Source organism: Coffea arabica, chromosome 1e (genome assembly GCF_036785885.1).
Source record: "Coffea arabica cultivar ET-39 chromosome 1e, Coffea Arabica ET-39 HiFi, whole genome shotgun sequence".
Taxonomy (NCBI): Eukaryota; Viridiplantae; Streptophyta; class Magnoliopsida; order Gentianales; family Rubiaceae; genus Coffea; species Coffea arabica.
In genome coordinates, this window is record NC_092311.1 from 208,237 (window position 1) to 227,505 (window position 19,269).

Genomic DNA, 19,269 nt, shown 5'->3' on the forward strand with positions numbered 1-19,269 from the left:
TAATCCACTGGATACGGGGGGAATGATATTTAGGCGCTATTAAAGCTTCTTCCACGTATCTATTATGTATTTATTTGGTAGTATTTAAGGTTGTTATTTTTAACATAAAAAACAATTCCGAGTGTGTCGGAGGAAACCCTGTGAAGTGAACAAGTACCTTTATCGGTTAAATGTACAAAAAATTATGAAAAATAGACTGTGAAACCGACATGCTCAATAAAAGCATAATATATATATGTGTGTGTATTGGACAATACTTTAGTAACGATAGTTATGGTAACGAAATAGTTTTTACCTAATATAACAGGTTGTTGCACTTTTGATGACTATTTGATTTCTTGTTGGATCTATCCACTTAAATAGAATAACACCTAAAAATATGGAAGTAAGTTTTTCATCTAAAATAGTAAGTTAACCTTAATAGATTATTAACTTTTATACCTCAAATGGTAAATTAGAATAAATAGTAAACTTACTTTTTAAATAAATAAATTACTACTTTATATCCCAAACTTACTTTTTAGAGAGTAAGTTTAGTTCAAATAATAGTAAGTTTTTATACATAAATAGTAATTCTTACTAATAACATGGTAAATTTGATTAAGGATCAAAATTTACTTTTTTTTTGGAATACATGTACAATTTTACATTAAAACCTTATCTCAAACTAGTATTAGGAAGTTTATTTGAAATAATGATAAGATGTTTTATTAATGATTAAAACTTAGTACCTTAGTTAGTAAGTACTCATAATATACCTGTATAATAAATGATTATGGGTATAATTTAAAATTTTTTTGTATTTATATATTTTAAAATACTATGAAAAGTAGTTTCACTTTTCAGATAACCTTGTAAAATATGTAATAAAATTTTGTCATATTATAAGTTTTTAATAATTTTCAATTTTTGAACAGTTTGAAAGTTTGGATAACAATAACAACAAATCTTCCTAGCTATATATAGAATATCACTTGTTTCTATATCACAATTATTATAATTTAACACCTATGAATATAATAAGATAATAAAGTTTTAATAAATTTATATCTGGGACACAAGAATTAATAAGAGTTAAAGCCCAAACAAAATGAGAAATAGTATATCAATAAAAATGACAAAATTAGTATAACGGTTAATATAAGAAAATCAATATGATCTGGACTTTTTTCCTTGGAAGATTGTTCATAAAAATGAGATTCAGCAATTAAATGAAAATCACTTGCACATATAATCTATTGTATAATTTAAATTAAATTCAGTTCACGTATAAAATGGTTCTAAAATAATTAGGGCACTATGATACAATGTTATTTTAATAACAAATTTTTTTTTACTGAAAGTCTCAAATATCCATGCCATACATATGAGAGATATTTTACCATATTTGTGTCTAACTGTAAGCACAAATTTCGTTGCCAAAAATAAAAGACATGAAAACTTGCACAAATATCAAATTTATTAAATCAAATAATAAGAGAGTTACAATCTCTAAAAATTCTTGAATCAAAGAAATTAATCCCCTAATTCTTCTCTTAAAAAGCACTCCTAATTAAAGCATAATAAAATCAAGTTTTTTTTAACCTTTAATGTAGTAGTTATGTTTACTAAAAAAATTAGTAAACCATTCCTACAATGCATTGCTTCTCCTAAAAGTACTAATATTCTGTAAATAAATTGAAATAATTTTGTAAAAGATTTTATGCATTTTCACTAATATAATCAAGAGAATTTTGCACCCTTAAAATATAAATAGAAAGAAAGGAAAATGGTATGAGTATAAAGGCGACCAAATGCAATATATATCACATCAGGTGTTTAGATATGATTTGTTAAGTAATCAATAATTTAGTCCTGATCAATATATGATGCTTTCTTATAAATAAAAATATAATTTGGCAATTATGGATTAACAAAATTCGTAGTTTGAATGCAATCAATTGAGCACCTATTTTCTTTTATTAAGTAGCTATTATTTATTTTATTACTTAGGTTATATATTTACATTTAAAATAACAACAATAGCTTGCCAATCCTTGAACCAATAGAACGTCAATTATTGTTAACTAAACTAATTTTACATTGATCAAAATTAGTCTAGAAAATGAAATGTTAATAGCAACAATTGGTAAAAAATAGCAATCTTTTAATTTTGGGAAAGTAAAAAATAAGTTCCCAAAATATTTCACTTTTATTTTTAAAAAAATCTCAACTTGTTAATTAAATTCAAAATGATTTATTATAAAAAATATTCTTCCTCAAATTAACATCAATGATTAGACATGAGATACAAATATGGGAAAAAAAGAGATAAAAATATGGTAAAATATCTCTCATACATATGTCATAGATATTGGAGACTTTTGGCAAAAAAAATTTTTGTTGTTAAAATAATATGGTATTGCAGTGTGCTAATTATTTTAGGATCATTTTGTACATGAACTAAATTTAATTTAAATTATACAATAGATTATATATGCATGTGATTTTTGTTTAGTGGTTGGATCTTATATTCGTGAACAATATCTAGAGAAAAAAAATTTCAGATTATACTAATTTTGTTATTTTTATTATTGTATTAATTGTTACACTATGTCTCTCATTTTGTTAGATCTATATTAATACAAGTTTAATTCTTATTATTTCTTGTGTCCCAAACAATAAATATATTAAAACTTTATCATCTTAACTAGGAAGATGTGTTGTTATTATTATCCAAACTTTTAAACTTTTCAAAAATTATTCAAAATTATAATATGATAAAATTTTATTATTTTATAAGGTTATGTGAAAGGTCAAAATATTTTTCACATAATATTTTAAAATATATAAATACAAAAAAAAATTAAATTATACATATAATCATGTATTATACAAGTATATTACGAGTACTTACTAACTAAGGTACTAAGTTTTAATCATTAATAAAATATTTTATTGTTATTTCAAATAAACTTCCTAGTATTGGTTTGGTATAAGTTTTTAAAGCAAAATAGTACATATGTGCCATAAATTAGTAAGTTTTGGTCATTAATCAAATTTAATATGTTATAAGTAAGAATTACTATTTATGTATAAAAACTTACTATTACTTGAACTAAACTTACTCTCTCAAAAGTATGTTTGGGATATAAAATAGTAATTTATCTCCTTAAAAAGTAAGTTTCATATTTATTCCAATTTACCTTTTGAGACACAAAAGTTACTAATTATTACGGTTAACTTACTATTTTAGATGAGAAACTTACTTCCTTATTTTTAGGCATTATCCTATTTAGGTGAATAGGTCCAACAGATAATTAAATGGTCGCTAAAAGTATAATAACCTGTTATATCAGGTAAAAACTGTTTAGTTATCATAACGATAGTTACTACAGCATTTTCCGTATGTATTACCTTCTAATTATTGTATATATTTTTTAATTTTTTTCTAACTGGGAAAGGGTAGAATTTATAAAAATAAAATAAATATCACTTAACGTGTTTGGACTCCTGAATCCTTGTCAAAAAAGGAAAGCAAAAGAAAAAAAAAAAAAAAGTTCTCTATCGTTACCTCATCTAGAAGAAATTGCATAGCACACAATAATATTAATATTAATATTAATTTTGTGAACATATATGTGTTCATTGCTTGTAACTTGGAGACCAAGCTCGTCAGTAAATCTATACATTTCTCTGGCAAACTCCAAACAGTAGATTACCATCCAATCCTACTTCTTCTATTGAATCTATTCTATGACACCAAAACCAGCATGAATGGCATAAACAAAGAAAACAATCCCCAAATCCCACGTGGCATCACCCCTCCAAATAGTAACCTCCACGTACCCAACCCCAACCTCCCTCCCTCGCTCCCTCGCTCCCTCTGGTAAAACCAGACGTGTAGATGAAAGATTATGAGATTTAGGTCACCTCACCCATCCCACCCTCCCTCTCCCCACCCACAAACCCCTAACCCTATACACAAGAAACAATAGAATTCAACCATGGATAACCACCACAATGGAGGAGGAGGAGCTGGTACAGCCGCTGACCACAGGCCTAAAACCAAGATCGTCTGCACTCTGGGTCCCGCTTCCCGCTCCGTTCCCATGATCGAAAAGCTCCTTCTCGCCGGCATGAACGTCGCCCGCTTCAATTTCTCCCATGGATCCCACGACTACCATCAGGAGACCCTCGACAATCTCCGCTCCGCCATGGACAACACTGGCATCCTCTGTGCCGTCATGCTCGACACCAAGGTCCATCCCTCCTCCCCCTTTCTCCCTTCCTTAAAAAAAAAAAAAAAAAAAGTGTCTACACAGACACACCCACACAACCATAGCCACACATACTTGCACATGGAATTTCTCTTTGTATCGGATTGGTTGTTTGGTTGGTTGGTTTCTCACCATCACTGTGTTTCTCCTTTTTTGGATCTGTTGGAACTTATAAGGCTTTTCCTTCCATTTCCGTTTCTCACTGCATGCTCTACTGTATATGGACATTTGAGGAAGTACAAATTCGTGGAAGAATTGTGTCACTTTTCATGATGATGGTGCTTGGTACTAATTACTAGTACCATCTCCTACCTTTTTTTGTTTCCCTTTCCTTTCGCGTTTTCTTCTTCAATAGCTGCTTAACCGTATACCCCTCCTACATTTCTCTTCAGTATTGTTGTTTCCTTCCTTCTTTCTCTCTGTGTATCTGGTTGCCTTTTCCCTTACGTTCTCGGTTGTTTTCAATTTCATTTTTTGACCCAAAAATAATGAAGAAAAAAGCCGGCACTTGAAATTCATTCAGCCACTATTATGCCTGTGATTAGATCGTTGGTGTTTCCTGTCCACTCGTTTTCATGCTTCTTTCAAATGCACTAGGATGCACCTTCCAGGTCATCCATGTCTAACGTATCTACGTTGAGCTACTTCTTCTCGGACTTGACTCTCCACTCTGAAAGTTAATTGGAAGATGCCACTATCGTAATCAAATTTGTTCAACATAAATTGGTTTGCTGCTTCACTTAACATTCTTTAAACAGATGTCTGGAGTCTTAAAGTGCGTTTGATAAAACTGAAGTCTGAAATCTAAAACTTGAATCCATTAAGTTATTGAATTGTTAAATATTAAATATAATACATTTGAGTGCATATCACATTCAGTAATAAGTGAATAACTTGTCACTTAATTTTAAGAGCAAGTTTTGCCTAGAAAATTCAGCACCACTTAATTAATTTAGATATTCAATTTTTCGTTATCAAACGGTCTGAATATGTTAAGATCTGAACCATTAAGTTTAGGTGCTGAATTGGATTATCAAACAGGGCTTTAGTTATTATCTATGAGGCTGAGATTGTTTTAGACGTATTATGTCACTTGCAATAGGCAAAGCAAGTCTACGTTTGTTTTACAAAATGGTAAAATGAGAGATTTTCTTCTTCTTGTTATTCTTCACGGGGAAAAAATTGGTAATCCCCATGTCATGGTTCAGTTAAATCTGAAATTTTGGTTTTGCTGCATGTCCAGCTTATTTACATATTGGTTGTGTTGAACTGCCGAACTGATACAGGCATTGTTTGAGAATAGTGTCAACCCAGACAATGGATTGTTTGATTCCTCTTAACAGATGTACCTGTTTCACAGGAGAATATGAGTTGTCAGTGTGGGTAGTAATTTTATCATCATTCCCTTCCTTTCTGTTTGTGCTTGTAAAAGTCCTTGTTTGGAGAACAGTTATTGGCTTGTGATGGTATACAGATCTAAATTTCAACCATCAAGCATAAATAAGTCATTTGCTTGTAAGGATTGTGAATTATGCCTTTTGGATGATAGGAATTTATAATAAATTGACCGTTGCCATTACTATTGGGAATTTGGGCAGCTTTGTACTTCATTTTATTCTAGTTTTAGTTAGATGCATTAATTTATCCTTTCCCAAACCGTGGCCCTATAGGACTTATTTGTGATGTCAGTCTATAATAGAGCCTGACGCACCTCTGAAAAACTAACAACTAGAGAGCATGTGATGAACTTTTGGGTTAAAAAAAAATGGAATCAAATTCAAGAATTTTTTTGGGTATTTGGCAAGCATGGTGGCAAGTTGACAGTTTGCATGCAAGCTAAGAATTATTTGATTCTGATTATGAGTATCGTATACAATTTGGCAATATGCTGCAATGTTGGGACAAGGATCTTGACTGTTTAATTTTGTATATTTTGCTTGGCCAGGGTCCGGAAATTCGAACTGGGTTTTTAAAAGATGGGAAGCCTATCCAACTGAAACAGGGCCAGGAGATCACTATTTCCACTGATTACAGCATCAAGGGAGATGAGAATATGATCTGCATGAGCTACAAAAAGTTGGCTGAGGATGTAAAACCAGGAAGTGTAATACTCTGCGCAGATGGCACAATCTCATTTACTGTTTTGTCCTGTGACAAAGAACAGGGAATTGTTCGATGCCGCTGTGAAAATACTGCTGTTCTTGGTGAGAGAAAGAATGTCAATCTCCCTGGTGTAATCGTGGACTTGCCAACTTTGACAGAAAAAGACAAGGAAGACATCTTGAAATGGGGAGTTCCTAATAAAATCGACATGATTGCTCTCTCATTTGTCCGGAAAGGTTCAGATCTTATTGAAGTCCGAAAGTTGCTTGGCGAACATGCAAAAACTATCCTTCTTATGTCAAAGGTTTGTCGGAACTAAACTCGTTGCAAAGGTTACATTATACATTTTTATTCAAGAAGGTAGGTTAAGAGTATTTTTGCCAGTGTCACAGGAACTTGGCTATTTTTATCACCTGTGCTTCTCACTTATACACACGTGAATGACCCAAAACAATTTTATATTGTCTACTTAGTTTGAGAAATAGTTGAATGCACACGTAAAACATCTAGAAGAAGAAATGAAGAACGAGAGGAAGTTGTGGTTATCTCTCCAATAATTATTCTCTGAGCTGCTCTTGAATGAGGTCTTATCGTGTACATTTTTTTTTTCAGTGAGGCCTCCTTTGAGTTTTAACAATGTGGGCCATAAACAATCGGGTTTATTTCTTAAAACATGAGAGGATTTGACTTTCATATGATCCAGCAGTCAGCTGGAAATGATGGAAGTTATAATTGGACATCAAGCATGGATAAGTGAAGGGTCTCAAGCTCATATCAAGATTTTTGTTCACTGCCTCTAACACGGGCACAAATGTCCCATTCTTCCTAATGTTTTGCATTTGGCTGCTTTTGTAGGTGGAAAATCAAGAAGGGGTGGCGAATTTTGATGAGATTCTGGCTAATTCTGACGCGTTTATGGTAGCACGAGGTGACCTTGGAATGGAGATTCCTATTGAAAAGATATTTTTGGCTCAAAAAGTAATGATTTATAAGTGCAACATCCAAGGGAAGCCAGTTGTAACTGCAACACAGATGTTAGAGTCGATGATTAAATCTCCTAGGCCTACACGGGCAGAAGCTACAGATGTTGCCAATGCAGTACTTGATGGTACTGACTGTGTGATGCTTAGTGGTGAGACGGCTGCGGGAGCTTATCCAGATCTTGCAGTCAGGACTATGGCCAAAATTTGCATAGAAGCTGAAAGCACAATTGATTATGGAGATATCTTTAAGCGGATAATGGCAAATGCACCAGTCCCTATGAGCCCATTAGAGAGCCTTGCATCTTCAGCTGTTCGAACAGCTAACTCAGCAAAAGCAGTTCTTATTTTGGTTTTAACCAGAGGAGGGAGTACAGCAAAGTTGGTTGCCAAGTATAGGGCTGGCATGCCAATACTATCGGTGGTTGTTCCAGAAATTAAGACTGATTCTTTTGATTGGTCATGCAGTGATGAATCTCCAGCCAGGCATAGCTTGATCTTCAGGGGGTTGATCCCTGTTCTGTGTGCAGGATCTGCTAGAGCTTCTCATGAGGAGTCAACTGAGGAGGCGTTGGACTTTGCACTTCAACATGCTAAAACAAAAGGACTGTGCAAGGAAGGAGATCCTGTTGTGGCCTTGCATCGTGTTGGAACTGCTTCGGTCATCAAGATTGTGACTGTGAAGTGATTTTTATATTCCGTTCGAGTATTAACTCATGGGTTGGTTGTTGGAAGGTCAAGGAATAAAACCATTCTGATTCTGCTTTTTTTTTTTTCCACTCCATCTCTAATAGGGTTATTGACGATGGTTATATCCTTTCTGATGTTTGCTTTAGTACTTTGTTAAACATTGTTCAGAAAAACTTTTGCCAGCCCAATGAGGTGGATCTCGCAATTTTTGGCTATTTGATACATAAATGACATAAAAGTGAGACCGAGTTCTGGTCTTTTCGAGTGTTAAATGGAGGCTTTGCTTTATGAGATTGGGAACGGTACGATATAGTTAGAGAATACACTTGGGAGCATACTTCAAAGTCCGGTCGTGGTCGTGGTTCGGACTGTTCTATATCGGTCTCGACGAGATGCAAATTTTTGAAATATTTAATATTTTAAAAATTATGAATAATATAAAAAAATATGATAAATAAAAATAATAAAAATTTGAATTGATTCGGAATGATTCGGCAAATCATTATCTCGGAATCATTTCGTTATGATATCGGAGAGCTCCATTTGGATAACAATTCGGCCGAGCCGTCTCGAACCATGCCTGGGGCAGAGTCTTTGAACCATGCCGGGGAGCTGTCCAGTTTGAATTCTACATCACTAAAGCTATGATACACTGGTGAATGCGAATGAGTTTGCAAAAACCACATTGTTTTCTATTTTTGTTAGGATTATATTTTTTTAGGATTTCGTCTAAATTAGCCAAACTAATAGAAGTGTAAAATCTCCTCGTGGTATTATCTGCATAGGGACATGAATGGCGCTCTCTCTCTCTCTCTCTGCGCTATAGCATTTAAGCAGATTGGTATTCATCAATTTCGTCCTGCTGGCCTAGGTTAAACCACACCCTTTTTAAGTGGTTCCTACAAACCATACGATTGTATTTTGTTGACAAATGCGGTTAAACTTCAATCAGAATTTCATTCGCAGCTCAGAACTGGGTCCATGAAAAAAAAAAAGAAAGGTCTCAGAAGATACAACATAAGCCACGCGTTTAGTCCTCTGGCAGAAACTCAAATTCACCAGTAGCCAAATAAAGGAAAGAAGGAAAGGACCAACAAAGGGCTTTGCTATTCATCAGATGAGCCGTTTGTTTCCAAAGCTAACTCTAATTTTCTGCCACTGCGGCTCCCTTGCCTTGATTAGTGCTAGTCTAACCGCTTCTATGAGTTCTATCTATCAAAAGGGCATGACTTGCTTGGCAATTTACTCTCAGGCAGGAAATGAAGACATCGGTGTAAGTAAAGCACATACTAAAAGACATCAATTTTGCTTGCATCTTTGGAAAATTAGACAGTTTGAAAACGAAATATGTATTATGTACCCTTTTCTTCAGCCAAAAAAGAATGACTTGAAGTTCCAACTTCCAACGGAAAATAGAACTACAGCAACCATATATTGGAACGAAGAAAACTTACTTTAATCATAAATGTCAAAATTTCACAGAACCAACACTGTCAGCTAGCTTCAAATGGGACATCCATTTTTAAGTATGGAACTTTAGATAATTCACAAGATCCATCAACTTGAAGAAATCTCGCATCCACGAAATTGGAGATAATATTCCACCACAGATACAAAAAAGAACCCAACCCCCCAAAAAAAAAAACACAAAAAAAAGGTTTAACTTCTCCAGATAAATTACTATAGCATATAAAAACGAAATATACTCACATGTTCACAATTAATTAACAGGGTGGCGGTTTATGTACAAAAAGGGAAAAAGAGAGAGAAATCCAAGCAACATAAAGGCCATACATCTGATAATAAAGATTATAATCACAAACTTAGTTATCATTTGTCTCAGAACTACGTTGGGATGTATTATTGGATGACTCAGGTGTATTATTGGATGACTCAGGTGTTGAAGATGAATTACCATTGCCGGATGAAAACAAACTGCTAAAAGGCCACGGAAGTGGTAGAGAGAAGCGTCTTGTATTTTCACTCCTTCCACCCCGTTCTCCACCTTCACTTCCACTAGCGGCAGCATTATTGCCTCCTGCATCATTGTTATTGCTACCATTCCTAGACACCCTTGACTCCAGTTTTGATTCATCTGAAGGTAACTGATAGCGACAAACAGGGCACGAGCTATGAAGTTCCAACCACGGTAGAATACACCCAATATGGAACCTATGCTTACAAGGCATCTCTTTTGCTTCAGCACCAATCTCAAAGTCTTCCAAACAAACAGAACATTGTGAAGTTTCCTCAACTGTCACAGATGGCATGGCTTCCACAGCCTCTTTCTGAGCTGGTGGCGTCCCATATCTATTTGGATCGTTCTCCGCCAGTTGCTGCAGCAGCAAGTCTAAACCAGGACCAACAAAATAATCACCCAAGGAGCCAAACGGTTGGTTCTGAGAGTCACTACTGTTGGAATCATATGAACCCTGTACGATGATGGTCTGATTGAAGGGATTGATCAGAATCACGCGCTCCCCGTCCCTGATTTCTCTATCTCTAGGGGGTCTGACATCATTTCTAGAGTTGTCTGACTCAGATAACATGCCAGCTCGAATACCCTGGAGAAGCTGCAGAACAGTGGCCGAGCTGCTCCTCCTCCTCCGAATGATTGATTCTAGTTCACGATCCAGCTCTGTCTCCTCCCCCTCATTGCGATGGTGATGGTGATGGTGATGGTTATTGCTATTTAATTCACCATCATGATCATAATCATCGTCGTGATCATCGTCCTCAAACTCTAGACGTCTGAATCTGCGGCGACGACGTGGGTTGCTCATCATGCCAAGTAATATTGGAGCCCAGAGGGAGAGAGCGCGATCTGAATCGGAGGCAGAGCCTCCAAAATCAACTGGGGCTTCGTTTCCCGCGGTGGACATTTCCTCGACAAATCCACCTTGACAGATGGGGCATTTAATTGTCTCAATCTCCATGATCGGACTCACAACTCGAGAGCAGGCGTGACACCAATATCTTGACATTTCTGCTTCATCCATTTTGTAGTCCTATTATCGTTTTGAATAATCGAGTCTTGGGCTTTTCCGCTTCTCCCCGTGTATGTGTCACGATAACAACAGTATCTTCAATAAGAATGTGTTGGCAGAACCAATATTGACCCCGAAAAAAAACACACACACAAAAAGAATCAGCGAAACAAAACGATCGATTGCCTAGCACTGGGCCTGGTTAACAATAAACAACAATCAATCCATTAGGTAATTTAGCTGTGGGAATTCTCAAATTCACAAATCTAATACCAAAAGCTTATGCATTTTTCAGAAACCTGCAAAATCATGCTGACATGCTTAGCAAGCGGATACAAAACACGATCCCAAATGAAAAAAACATTCATGTATACAATCAAGAAGAAAACTGTGAATTTTTTATTTATTTTTTTTAAAAAGTAACGCAATGCGCATCAAAAGATTCTCTTTCTGGGCAAAGGAAAACCAGACAGGAAATCTGGGAAAAAGGTAAACAGATCAAGTACAATATAGATTCAGCGATGACTAAGTTATTAGTTGGAGGAAGGTAGGGCGATTGGGGGCGTTCATCTGCTTACTTTTGTCGTTACGACTCAGGCCAATAAAAAATGCAAAAACAAGAAAACAAAATGGAGAATAACAGCAACCAAAGGAGATAACCTCAAGACTTTCAGCGGCAGTTGAAGATCCAAATCCAACTCCCAAGAAGGATGAATTCTTGCTACTTTCTCCTCTTCTTCTTCTTCTTCTGGTTGTTGTTGTGGATCCCCAAAAGAAAAAAAAAGAGTTGAAGGGTTGAATGGTGGGGTCTTTATAGATATAAATATAAATATATATACATATATACGCGTAATATGATTAATAATAAAATATTATTAGTACTATATTATGCATATTATAATAAATGGAGGTAGAATATAAATACTCCGTAGAGAGGGGATGCGACGTCCAGCGTTTACTCTTCTGTTAATTTAACAAATGAGATAAGATCATACTCTTCTGTTACCAGTTGTCAAAAAAAGGAAAAGAAAAGAAAAGAAAAGGTGAGGATCTGGAAGCTTACAGAACTAAATGACCCAAGCCAAGTCCAACCCCACCAAACATTATTTGAATACGTATAATCAACAACAAGAGGGGGACCCCAACTCCCGCACCCCGTCCCGGTCCGGTCAACAAAAAAAAAAAGTTGAAATCTTAATAATCAACTATGGACGCGTTTAGTGTGTGGGGTGGATTGGTAGTTTACGTTGTGTAGCTTAAATGGGAGGAGTTTTTTTTTTTTGGGATAATTTCAGAAACCTCCCCTGAGGTTTCTGACATTTACACTTACCTCCCCTGTGGTTTAAACAATTACACTGACCTCCCCTGAGGTTACTAATCCTTTACAAATTCAGTCCAAATAATTAAAATATTATTTTAGAGAGTGAAATTACAATTTTGTACCTGATTTGTGCTTTGTGTTACATGTCCAATGAATGATAAAGTGTTACAAATTAATTAACAATTAATAAACTTTAAAAAGCGTAGTTTATAGGCAAATACGTATTACATATTTAAAGTATCAACTCTTTACGGGTATTTTACTTTCAAATATTTACTTTATTACAAATATTTATTCTCAAATACAGATTTTTATTTAGTCTCAAATATTTAATTTTTGTTAAACACAAAACCTACCAGTTTTTCTTCCGTAGAAATATTAATATAACACTTTTTCAATTTTAGTTATAAATATTTATGTATTTAACATAAATTAAATGATTCAGGATAAAATATCCATAAAGAGCCAATACTTTACTTATGTAATGGATGAAAGCCATAAAAAATTAATATTTTATGAGGCCATTTATTTTTTTAAAAATATTTAATTTATATTAAATAGATAACCTACTGATTTTTTTTGCAAAAATATTACTGTAACACTTTTTAATTTTTAATTACAAATGTTAATATATTTATCATAAATTAAATATTTGAAAATAAAATATCTGTAAAGAGCCTATACTTTAAATAGAATATGCGTATTTACCTATAAACTACACTATTTAAAGTAAGGAGTATAGTTTATTGATTTAAGTTAAGGAGTGTAGTTTATTGATTTAAGTAAGGAGTGTAGTTTATAGGCAAATACGCATAACTTATTTAAAGTACCGGCTCTTTACAGGTATTTTATTTTTAAATATTTAATTTATAATAAATATATAAATATTTTTAATTAAAAATGAAAAGGTGTTACAATAATATTCTTGCAAAAAGAAAATTGATAGGTTATCTATTTAATATAAATTAAAATTTTTTTAAAAAAAGAAAGAAATGGCCTATAAAATGTTAATTTTTTATGGCTTTCATCCATTACATGAGTAAAGTATTAGCTCTTTATGAGTATTTTATTATGAATCATTTAATTTATGTTAAATACATAAATATTTGTAACTAAAATTGAAAAAATGTTATATTAATATTTCTACGGAAGAAAAACTGGTAGGTTTTGTATTTAACAAAAATTAAATATTTGAGAGTAAATACAAATCTGTATTTGAGAATAAATATTTGTGATAAAGTAAATGTTTGAAAGTAAAATACATGTAAAGAGCTGGTACTTTAAATAGGCAATACATATTTGCCTATAAACTACGCTCGTTAAAGTTTATTAATTGTTAATTAATTTGTAATACTTTGCCATTCATTGGACATGCGGTACAAAGGAAAAATCAGGTACAAAATTCTAATTTCACTCTCTAAAATAATATTTTAATCATTTGGACTGAATTTGTAAATGATTAGTAACCTCAGGGGAGGTCAGTGTAATTGTTCAAACCACAGGGGAGGTAAGTGTAAATGTCCTTAGGATCACGACCCTAGACATCCTAGAACCTAGGATCACGGCTGAAGATCATGGTTTCCACCCTGTTAAACTTGAGCTGTTGTGCTTCATCTTCCCAAATTTGCAATGCATTGGCGACCACGGATGTGGGTAAACCCCGGAAAGTGGAAGAGCGCCCGGCGATGGTGTTGATCATGGTGTTGTCATTGGTATTGAACCCAACCCACTCAAATCCTTGATTATTCCCAGCTTGCTCCACAACCGCATAGTTCATCGGAACCACCACCACCTGTCCCTCGCTCAGCTGCTCGTCCAAAACGCACTGCCCCCTGTGGTCCACTATTTGCACCCTGCGCTAGCCTCTTGTCACGTACATCACCCCGTTCGCGTTCACATACCAATGCGGCGCAAATACGGCATTCTGCCACCCCAAATGAATGAAAATGAACATATAGAGAATTTATTTAAAGATTAAGGAAGGGAGCATTAATTCATGCTTTTCTACATCCTCATGCATCACCAAAACGACTCGTCTAGTTATCAATTCATTCATGGTTTTCTACATGTTTCATCTCTTACGTGCGTACCATGTAGAGGACTCCCCTTTCAGCTCTGAGTCTGAAGAAGCTGAGAATGGGGAGGTTTAGGCTATTAACGGTGTGGAAGCGTCCGGCTTGTGGCCTGTGGGTTGTAGATGTCCGTGCGGGAGGGGTTGTCGATGATCTCCCTGAGCCTGGCGGTGCAAATGGTTTCTTCCAAGCCATTGTAGCCTTGCCCTTGTCCCACTTCTTGTTCTTGTGTAGTTGGAGGCCTTAGCACATGAAGGCCTTGATCAACTTCAACAATGTGGCCCCTTTGATCATCTTCAGATTGAAGTTTTCTTGCTGTTTCTTTGTTGACATTAAATGCCTCGGATAAAGTCTTGACATCGAATCCCCTGAAAATATTCTTGCCCCATTGCACTTCCCACCCTTGTTGCCCTTGTTGCTGTTCCTGGCTTTGGCCTTCTGGGTTCCCAGCAATCTCTGTCAGTCATTATATTATATAAGGTTAACAGCTAGCTTTTCTAAGCAAAGATGGATCAAGAAGAAACTTAACACCATTAACACACATGAAATCAGTTTGAATTCCTGACCCTGCGCTCTGTGTCAAGTTGGTTGACTGCGTTTGTGGTGTCTTGCAGCACAACCAGAACAAGGTCTTGATCTCCCTCATTGTAGACCCAGTGAGCTGCCCCGGCTGGGAGTGCAAGAATGTCACCCTGTCTGCACTGTCCGATCTTCTGATGCCGGTCTTGGAACCTCTATGTCCTATCAAACTGAGATTGGGATGACTGGAATGTTTCGGGACATCCAGGCATCGCAGGCCCGCAAAAATCCCCTGTCTGCGGCCGGATTCATCATCAAAGCCATTGACTAATAATGAATGAATGTGATTGTCTTTACAAAAATTATGATAGTAGACTAAAATCACGAGCTGAACGTGGATGGTACTAAAATAAATTGCATGGAACCTACCTCGGGCCACATAGACAAGTAGGGGAGCATTAGTATAAGAAGGCAAGAGGAACCCTCTAGGTTTGATGGTGTGACGAAGCACCGCCACTCCAACACATTGGAACTGAACGTCATTATGGTCATAGAACTCCGTTACTCCAGCTTCTGCTTTAATTTTGCCACTGGGTTGTTGGGGATTGATTCTTAGGATTCGGCACCGGCCTTGTTGCTGCTGCTGCTGACTGAAGCAGCCATGGAAAAGGCAAAGAAAACCCAAGAAAAAAGACAAGAAGGAAAACTTACCAGTATGCAGTTGTACCGCAGATAAAGAGGCTAAGGGGGCATTAAGGAAATGGCACATTTGGGCTGACGTGAGGGTGGCAAATGGGGAGTAATGGGATTCATAGGAGGAGAAAAGGTGTTTGGTTTGCAATGGACTGACACATATGCAATAGGTTGTGAGTAGATAGATTGTGCCATCATGCTCCACTGCATGGCAACTAAGCTCTCATGGCTTACACCTCATATATATATATATATATATATATGATATACTAATATGATATAAATATATATATATCCCTTAAGAACTCCTCTTGCATGAGGAGGTGCATCTCTGTTTGCATCTGAGATAATACTAGTAGAAGGCTTCTTATTCTAGTGTGTTTCTGCTACCACAAAAAATCGTCGTAATAAAAATTATTTAATTTTGTATATAAATCAATAGTAAGGCTGTTTGAATGAATAAAGCCGTAATCCGTCAGTTTGATAATCGGAACTATAATGGTAAGCCAAGCTCAACAATTATAACACAAAATAAGGATGGCAACAAAGAACAAATAAGATTTGCGGAGTTAATAAGGTGCGTTCTAAGAGATGTCAAGACTCCAGCTGCCAATAAATTTGAATACGTGATGGTGTATACATTTTTGTGATTTCAGTATATAACTTGAAACACATTCATATAACTTAAGAGAGTGGAAAGAAAAGGGGAACAAACCAAAAAAAACAAAGCAAAAGCTAACGTGAAGAGAGCATTTGTGCAACATAAGTTTAATTCATCATCAATTGTTGAAAGTAATAAGGATTTAGACGAATATATATATATACACACAAATCGAAAAGGGATGAAAAGAGAGAGAGAGATGTACAAGCAAGAAATATATGCTCATGTTGTGAGCTTATACAAGGGCTGACAGGGTTTACTGTTGTACCTATAAAAAACCTTTTTCTTCTTGAATGTCCCGTTTGCAATGTTAATTACTATGTTCCCTGGTTCTCTGATGTAAAAAGAATTCCTAACAACCTCTCCCATTTTCTTCTCCTTTTGAAGCAATACCTTGTATGAGCAATCATCGATTGGGATGAATTCTTCTTTGTAGGTAGCATCATGACCTATGATGGCCACATCCCAAGTTATTATCCTTTTAGCCTGCTTTGCGCCCCCCACAAAAATTGAAAAAAGGGACATATTAGTCGCCTAACATGTTTGTTCTAAGTCACCTAATCAAAACTCATGCTTTCATTTAAGGGCATAAAATAAACCAACATTTGATTTAATCTTTACCTCGTTTACTGGAATCTGAATATGCTCATACGTATTTGCTGGGACATTCAGCTCTAAAACTTTGTCAAGGGTTGAAAACTCGATGTCATTCTCTCTCTTCAGGCCACCATATTGAGCTAGTAAGCTCTCTGGGTTGATATACCTGCAAAATTAAGCGACATTATATTAGTGATAGTGTCGTACAACCCCCCCCCCCCCCCCCCCCCCCAAAAAAAAAGAAAAGAAAAAATTTGAAATTGAACGTATCTAGATTCTAGGCTGTATATGCTTTCATAGCAAAGCTTCCTTACTTGAGAAGAGTACTTGTGACTTTCACAGACCTGACAAAGATAAACTTGTTCTTGCTTTTTGCTGTGATTTGCCTGAGATGTAAAGTGTTGACCGCATAGTACCAGAGTGGAAGGTTTATGATTAACTGCATTCGTTGTACACGAAGTTTAACAACCAAAATCACATACTATTATCTAAGACAAATATGACTCGCATAACACCTTTCACCACATTGAATAATGATTAATGTGATAGAATAGACTTACATTCTTGTGCATGATCCCAGGGTAATATTCATGAATCAACTTTATCATTTTATTGCAAAACCACCGCATTTCTTTGATGCTTTGTCTTGGTGCGTTCTTGAGATCTGTAATCTGAAGAATAGAGTTTGCCCCTCCGGGACTAAAATTAAGCATTTGGATTCCCTTTTCAATACACTGAATTCTCCACCTAAGCAACTCCTCTAATTTCCCATCTGCCCTCAAAAGTTTCTTGTTCATTTCCCTGTCGGAAAAATCCTTGAAAGTTAGGTAACATATGGGGCGGCCTTCCTTGTCCACACCTTCTATTCTCCACATATTTTGCAGCTTAGGACACAGGTTTTCTTCAAGAATTCCATCCACTTTAAAATCCCTTCTCCATTTCATCATCTTGCAAAGCATGGCAAATGCGTCAGAGACCTTGTAATCTTTAGCTTTCAAGAATTTCATTAGGACAATGTCCGTGGCCTCGTGACCTTTACTAGGTAACAAGGGAACGCCCCATAAGGTAATGTCCTTATTCGACTTCTCTTTGGTTCTAGCATTTCCTTTGGCCCCAAAAATGCAATTGCCAAGAATTGCATCTTCAACTCTGCACCGAAATTCGAGCAAAGATTTCTTGCGCGATGCGTTCATTTTCATTTGACAGGTTTGATCATTTTGTGAAGGCAGCGGGGCCTGATCGCAGATTTCTTCTTCTGATGACTCGGACTCATTTGGGCTGCTGCCATCCTCCCTTGCCTCTGACTTGGAAAGGGCCTTATCCTCGGGCATTTTGACGCCCTGTGCCGGCCAGGGTTCCGGCTGCAGGACGTGAGAGCACTGGTGGCTGAGGAACGACCCGAGAACGACTGGAGGTGGTAAGGGGAGCTAGATAGATGACTCGAAACTTTGGACAGTAATATCCAAAATGACAAACTTTTGCGCTCCTCCCCGAAACAACAGCCTTCATTTTGAAACTACTAAACATAACTGATTGATTTTGTTGTTGCCAAATATGGGGTCTTCGTCATCAATTGATTACTAAAAATCGGTTAGCCGTTTAAGGTAAAAAAAAAGCAATCTGTCGTTGCTGAGCTGGCACGGACGCATTCTATTTGAAAGAACAGTTGCCATAGGCATCAAATGCGAGGGAAGAGCTAGTTTTGCGGGGCAACGATCAAATGTCAAAATCCTGGATATCAAGCATCAAATATCCGCTCAATCTCTTGGCGTTGCCAATCATCTAAACTTAGATAAAATATGCAACAGATTCCATGTGATGATTATTCAACCAGTCCAGATTCAAGAGAACTCGCACTCCCGTATTTTAATCTTTTCACACCTCGCTCAAATCTCAACATACCAACCGTTGCTAATGGATATAGACAATCAGTTCACATCATTGGTTTGACCAGCATTTCTTTACTGTTTATTGAAAATTGTTTACCTCTACCAAGAAAAAGCATTATGTGATACATTTAAAATCAAAATGAATACCAGCAGAAACAACGTCCGAAGGACGCATCGAGCATGATCATTAAGAAAAGGGATAATTTCAGAAACCTCCCCTGAGGTTTCTGACATTTACACTTACCTCCCCTGTGGTTTAAACAATTACACTGACCTCCCCTGAGGTTACTAATCCTTTACAAATTCAGTCCAAATAATTAAAATATTATTTTAGAGAGTGAAATTACAATTTTGTACCTGATTTGTGCTTTGTGTTACATGTCCAATGAATGATAAAGTGTTACAAATTAATTAACAATTAATAAACTTTAAAAAGCGTAGTTTATAGGCAAATACGTATTACATATTTAAAGTATCAACTCTTTACGGGTATTTTAC

At 35.8% G+C, this 19,269-nt stretch overlaps 4 protein-coding genes across 5 annotated transcripts; 1 reads left to right on the forward strand and 3 right to left on the reverse strand.

Moving 5' to 3' along the window:
* Positions 1 to 3,859: 3,859 nt before the first annotated feature.
* Positions 3,860 to 8,304, forward strand: LOC113697017 (pyruvate kinase, cytosolic isozyme). The gene is made up of 3 exons (XM_027216435.2): positions 3,860 to 4,241; positions 6,205 to 6,666; positions 7,218 to 8,304. The coding sequence occupies exons 1-3, from the start codon at positions 3,987 to 3,989 to the stop codon at positions 8,028 to 8,030; spliced, it is 1,530 nt and encodes a 509-aa protein (XP_027072236.1). The 5' UTR covers positions 3,860 to 3,986; the 3' UTR covers positions 8,031 to 8,304.
* A 1,392-nt stretch (positions 8,305 to 9,696) lies between these two features.
* Positions 9,697 to 11,824, reverse strand: LOC113697026 (E3 ubiquitin-protein ligase SIRP1). 2 transcript variants are annotated; one of them, XM_027216456.2, is made up of 2 exons: positions 11,680 to 11,824; positions 9,697 to 11,115 (listed from the first exon to the last, which is right to left on the reverse strand). In XM_027216456.2, the coding sequence occupies exon 2, from the start codon at positions 11,029 to 11,031 to the stop codon at positions 9,856 to 9,858; it is 1,176 nt and encodes a 391-aa protein (XP_027072257.1). In that variant the 5' UTR covers positions 11,032 to 11,115; positions 11,680 to 11,824; the 3' UTR covers positions 9,697 to 9,855. The 2 variants fall into 2 exon arrangements, with proteins under 2 accessions (XP_027072257.1, XP_027072248.1); XM_027216447.2 differs by having other exon boundaries at positions 9,697 to 11,217; positions 11,680 to 11,821.
* A 1,933-nt stretch (positions 11,825 to 13,757) lies between these two features.
* On the reverse strand, positions 13,758 to 15,700 carry LOC113688410 (11S globulin-like). Its single transcript, XM_072049638.1, has 5 exons — positions 15,317 to 15,700; positions 14,966 to 15,146; positions 14,500 to 14,868; positions 14,242 to 14,264; positions 13,758 to 14,198 (listed from the first exon to the last, which is right to left on the reverse strand). Exons 1-5 carry the CDS (start codon positions 15,698 to 15,700, stop codon positions 13,887 to 13,889), a joined length of 1,269 nt encoding a protein of 422 aa, XP_071905739.1. The 3' UTR covers positions 13,758 to 13,886.
* A 751-nt stretch (positions 15,701 to 16,451) lies between these two features.
* Positions 16,452 to 18,324, reverse strand: LOC113688417 (patellin-4-like). Its single transcript, XM_027206231.2, has 4 exons — positions 17,443 to 18,324; positions 17,227 to 17,321; positions 16,907 to 17,048; positions 16,452 to 16,771 (listed from the first exon to the last, which is right to left on the reverse strand). The coding sequence occupies exons 1-4, from the start codon at positions 18,211 to 18,213 to the stop codon at positions 16,508 to 16,510; spliced, it is 1,272 nt and encodes a 423-aa protein (XP_027062032.1). The 5' UTR covers positions 18,214 to 18,324; the 3' UTR covers positions 16,452 to 16,507.
* Positions 18,325 to 19,269: the final 945 nt, after the last annotated feature.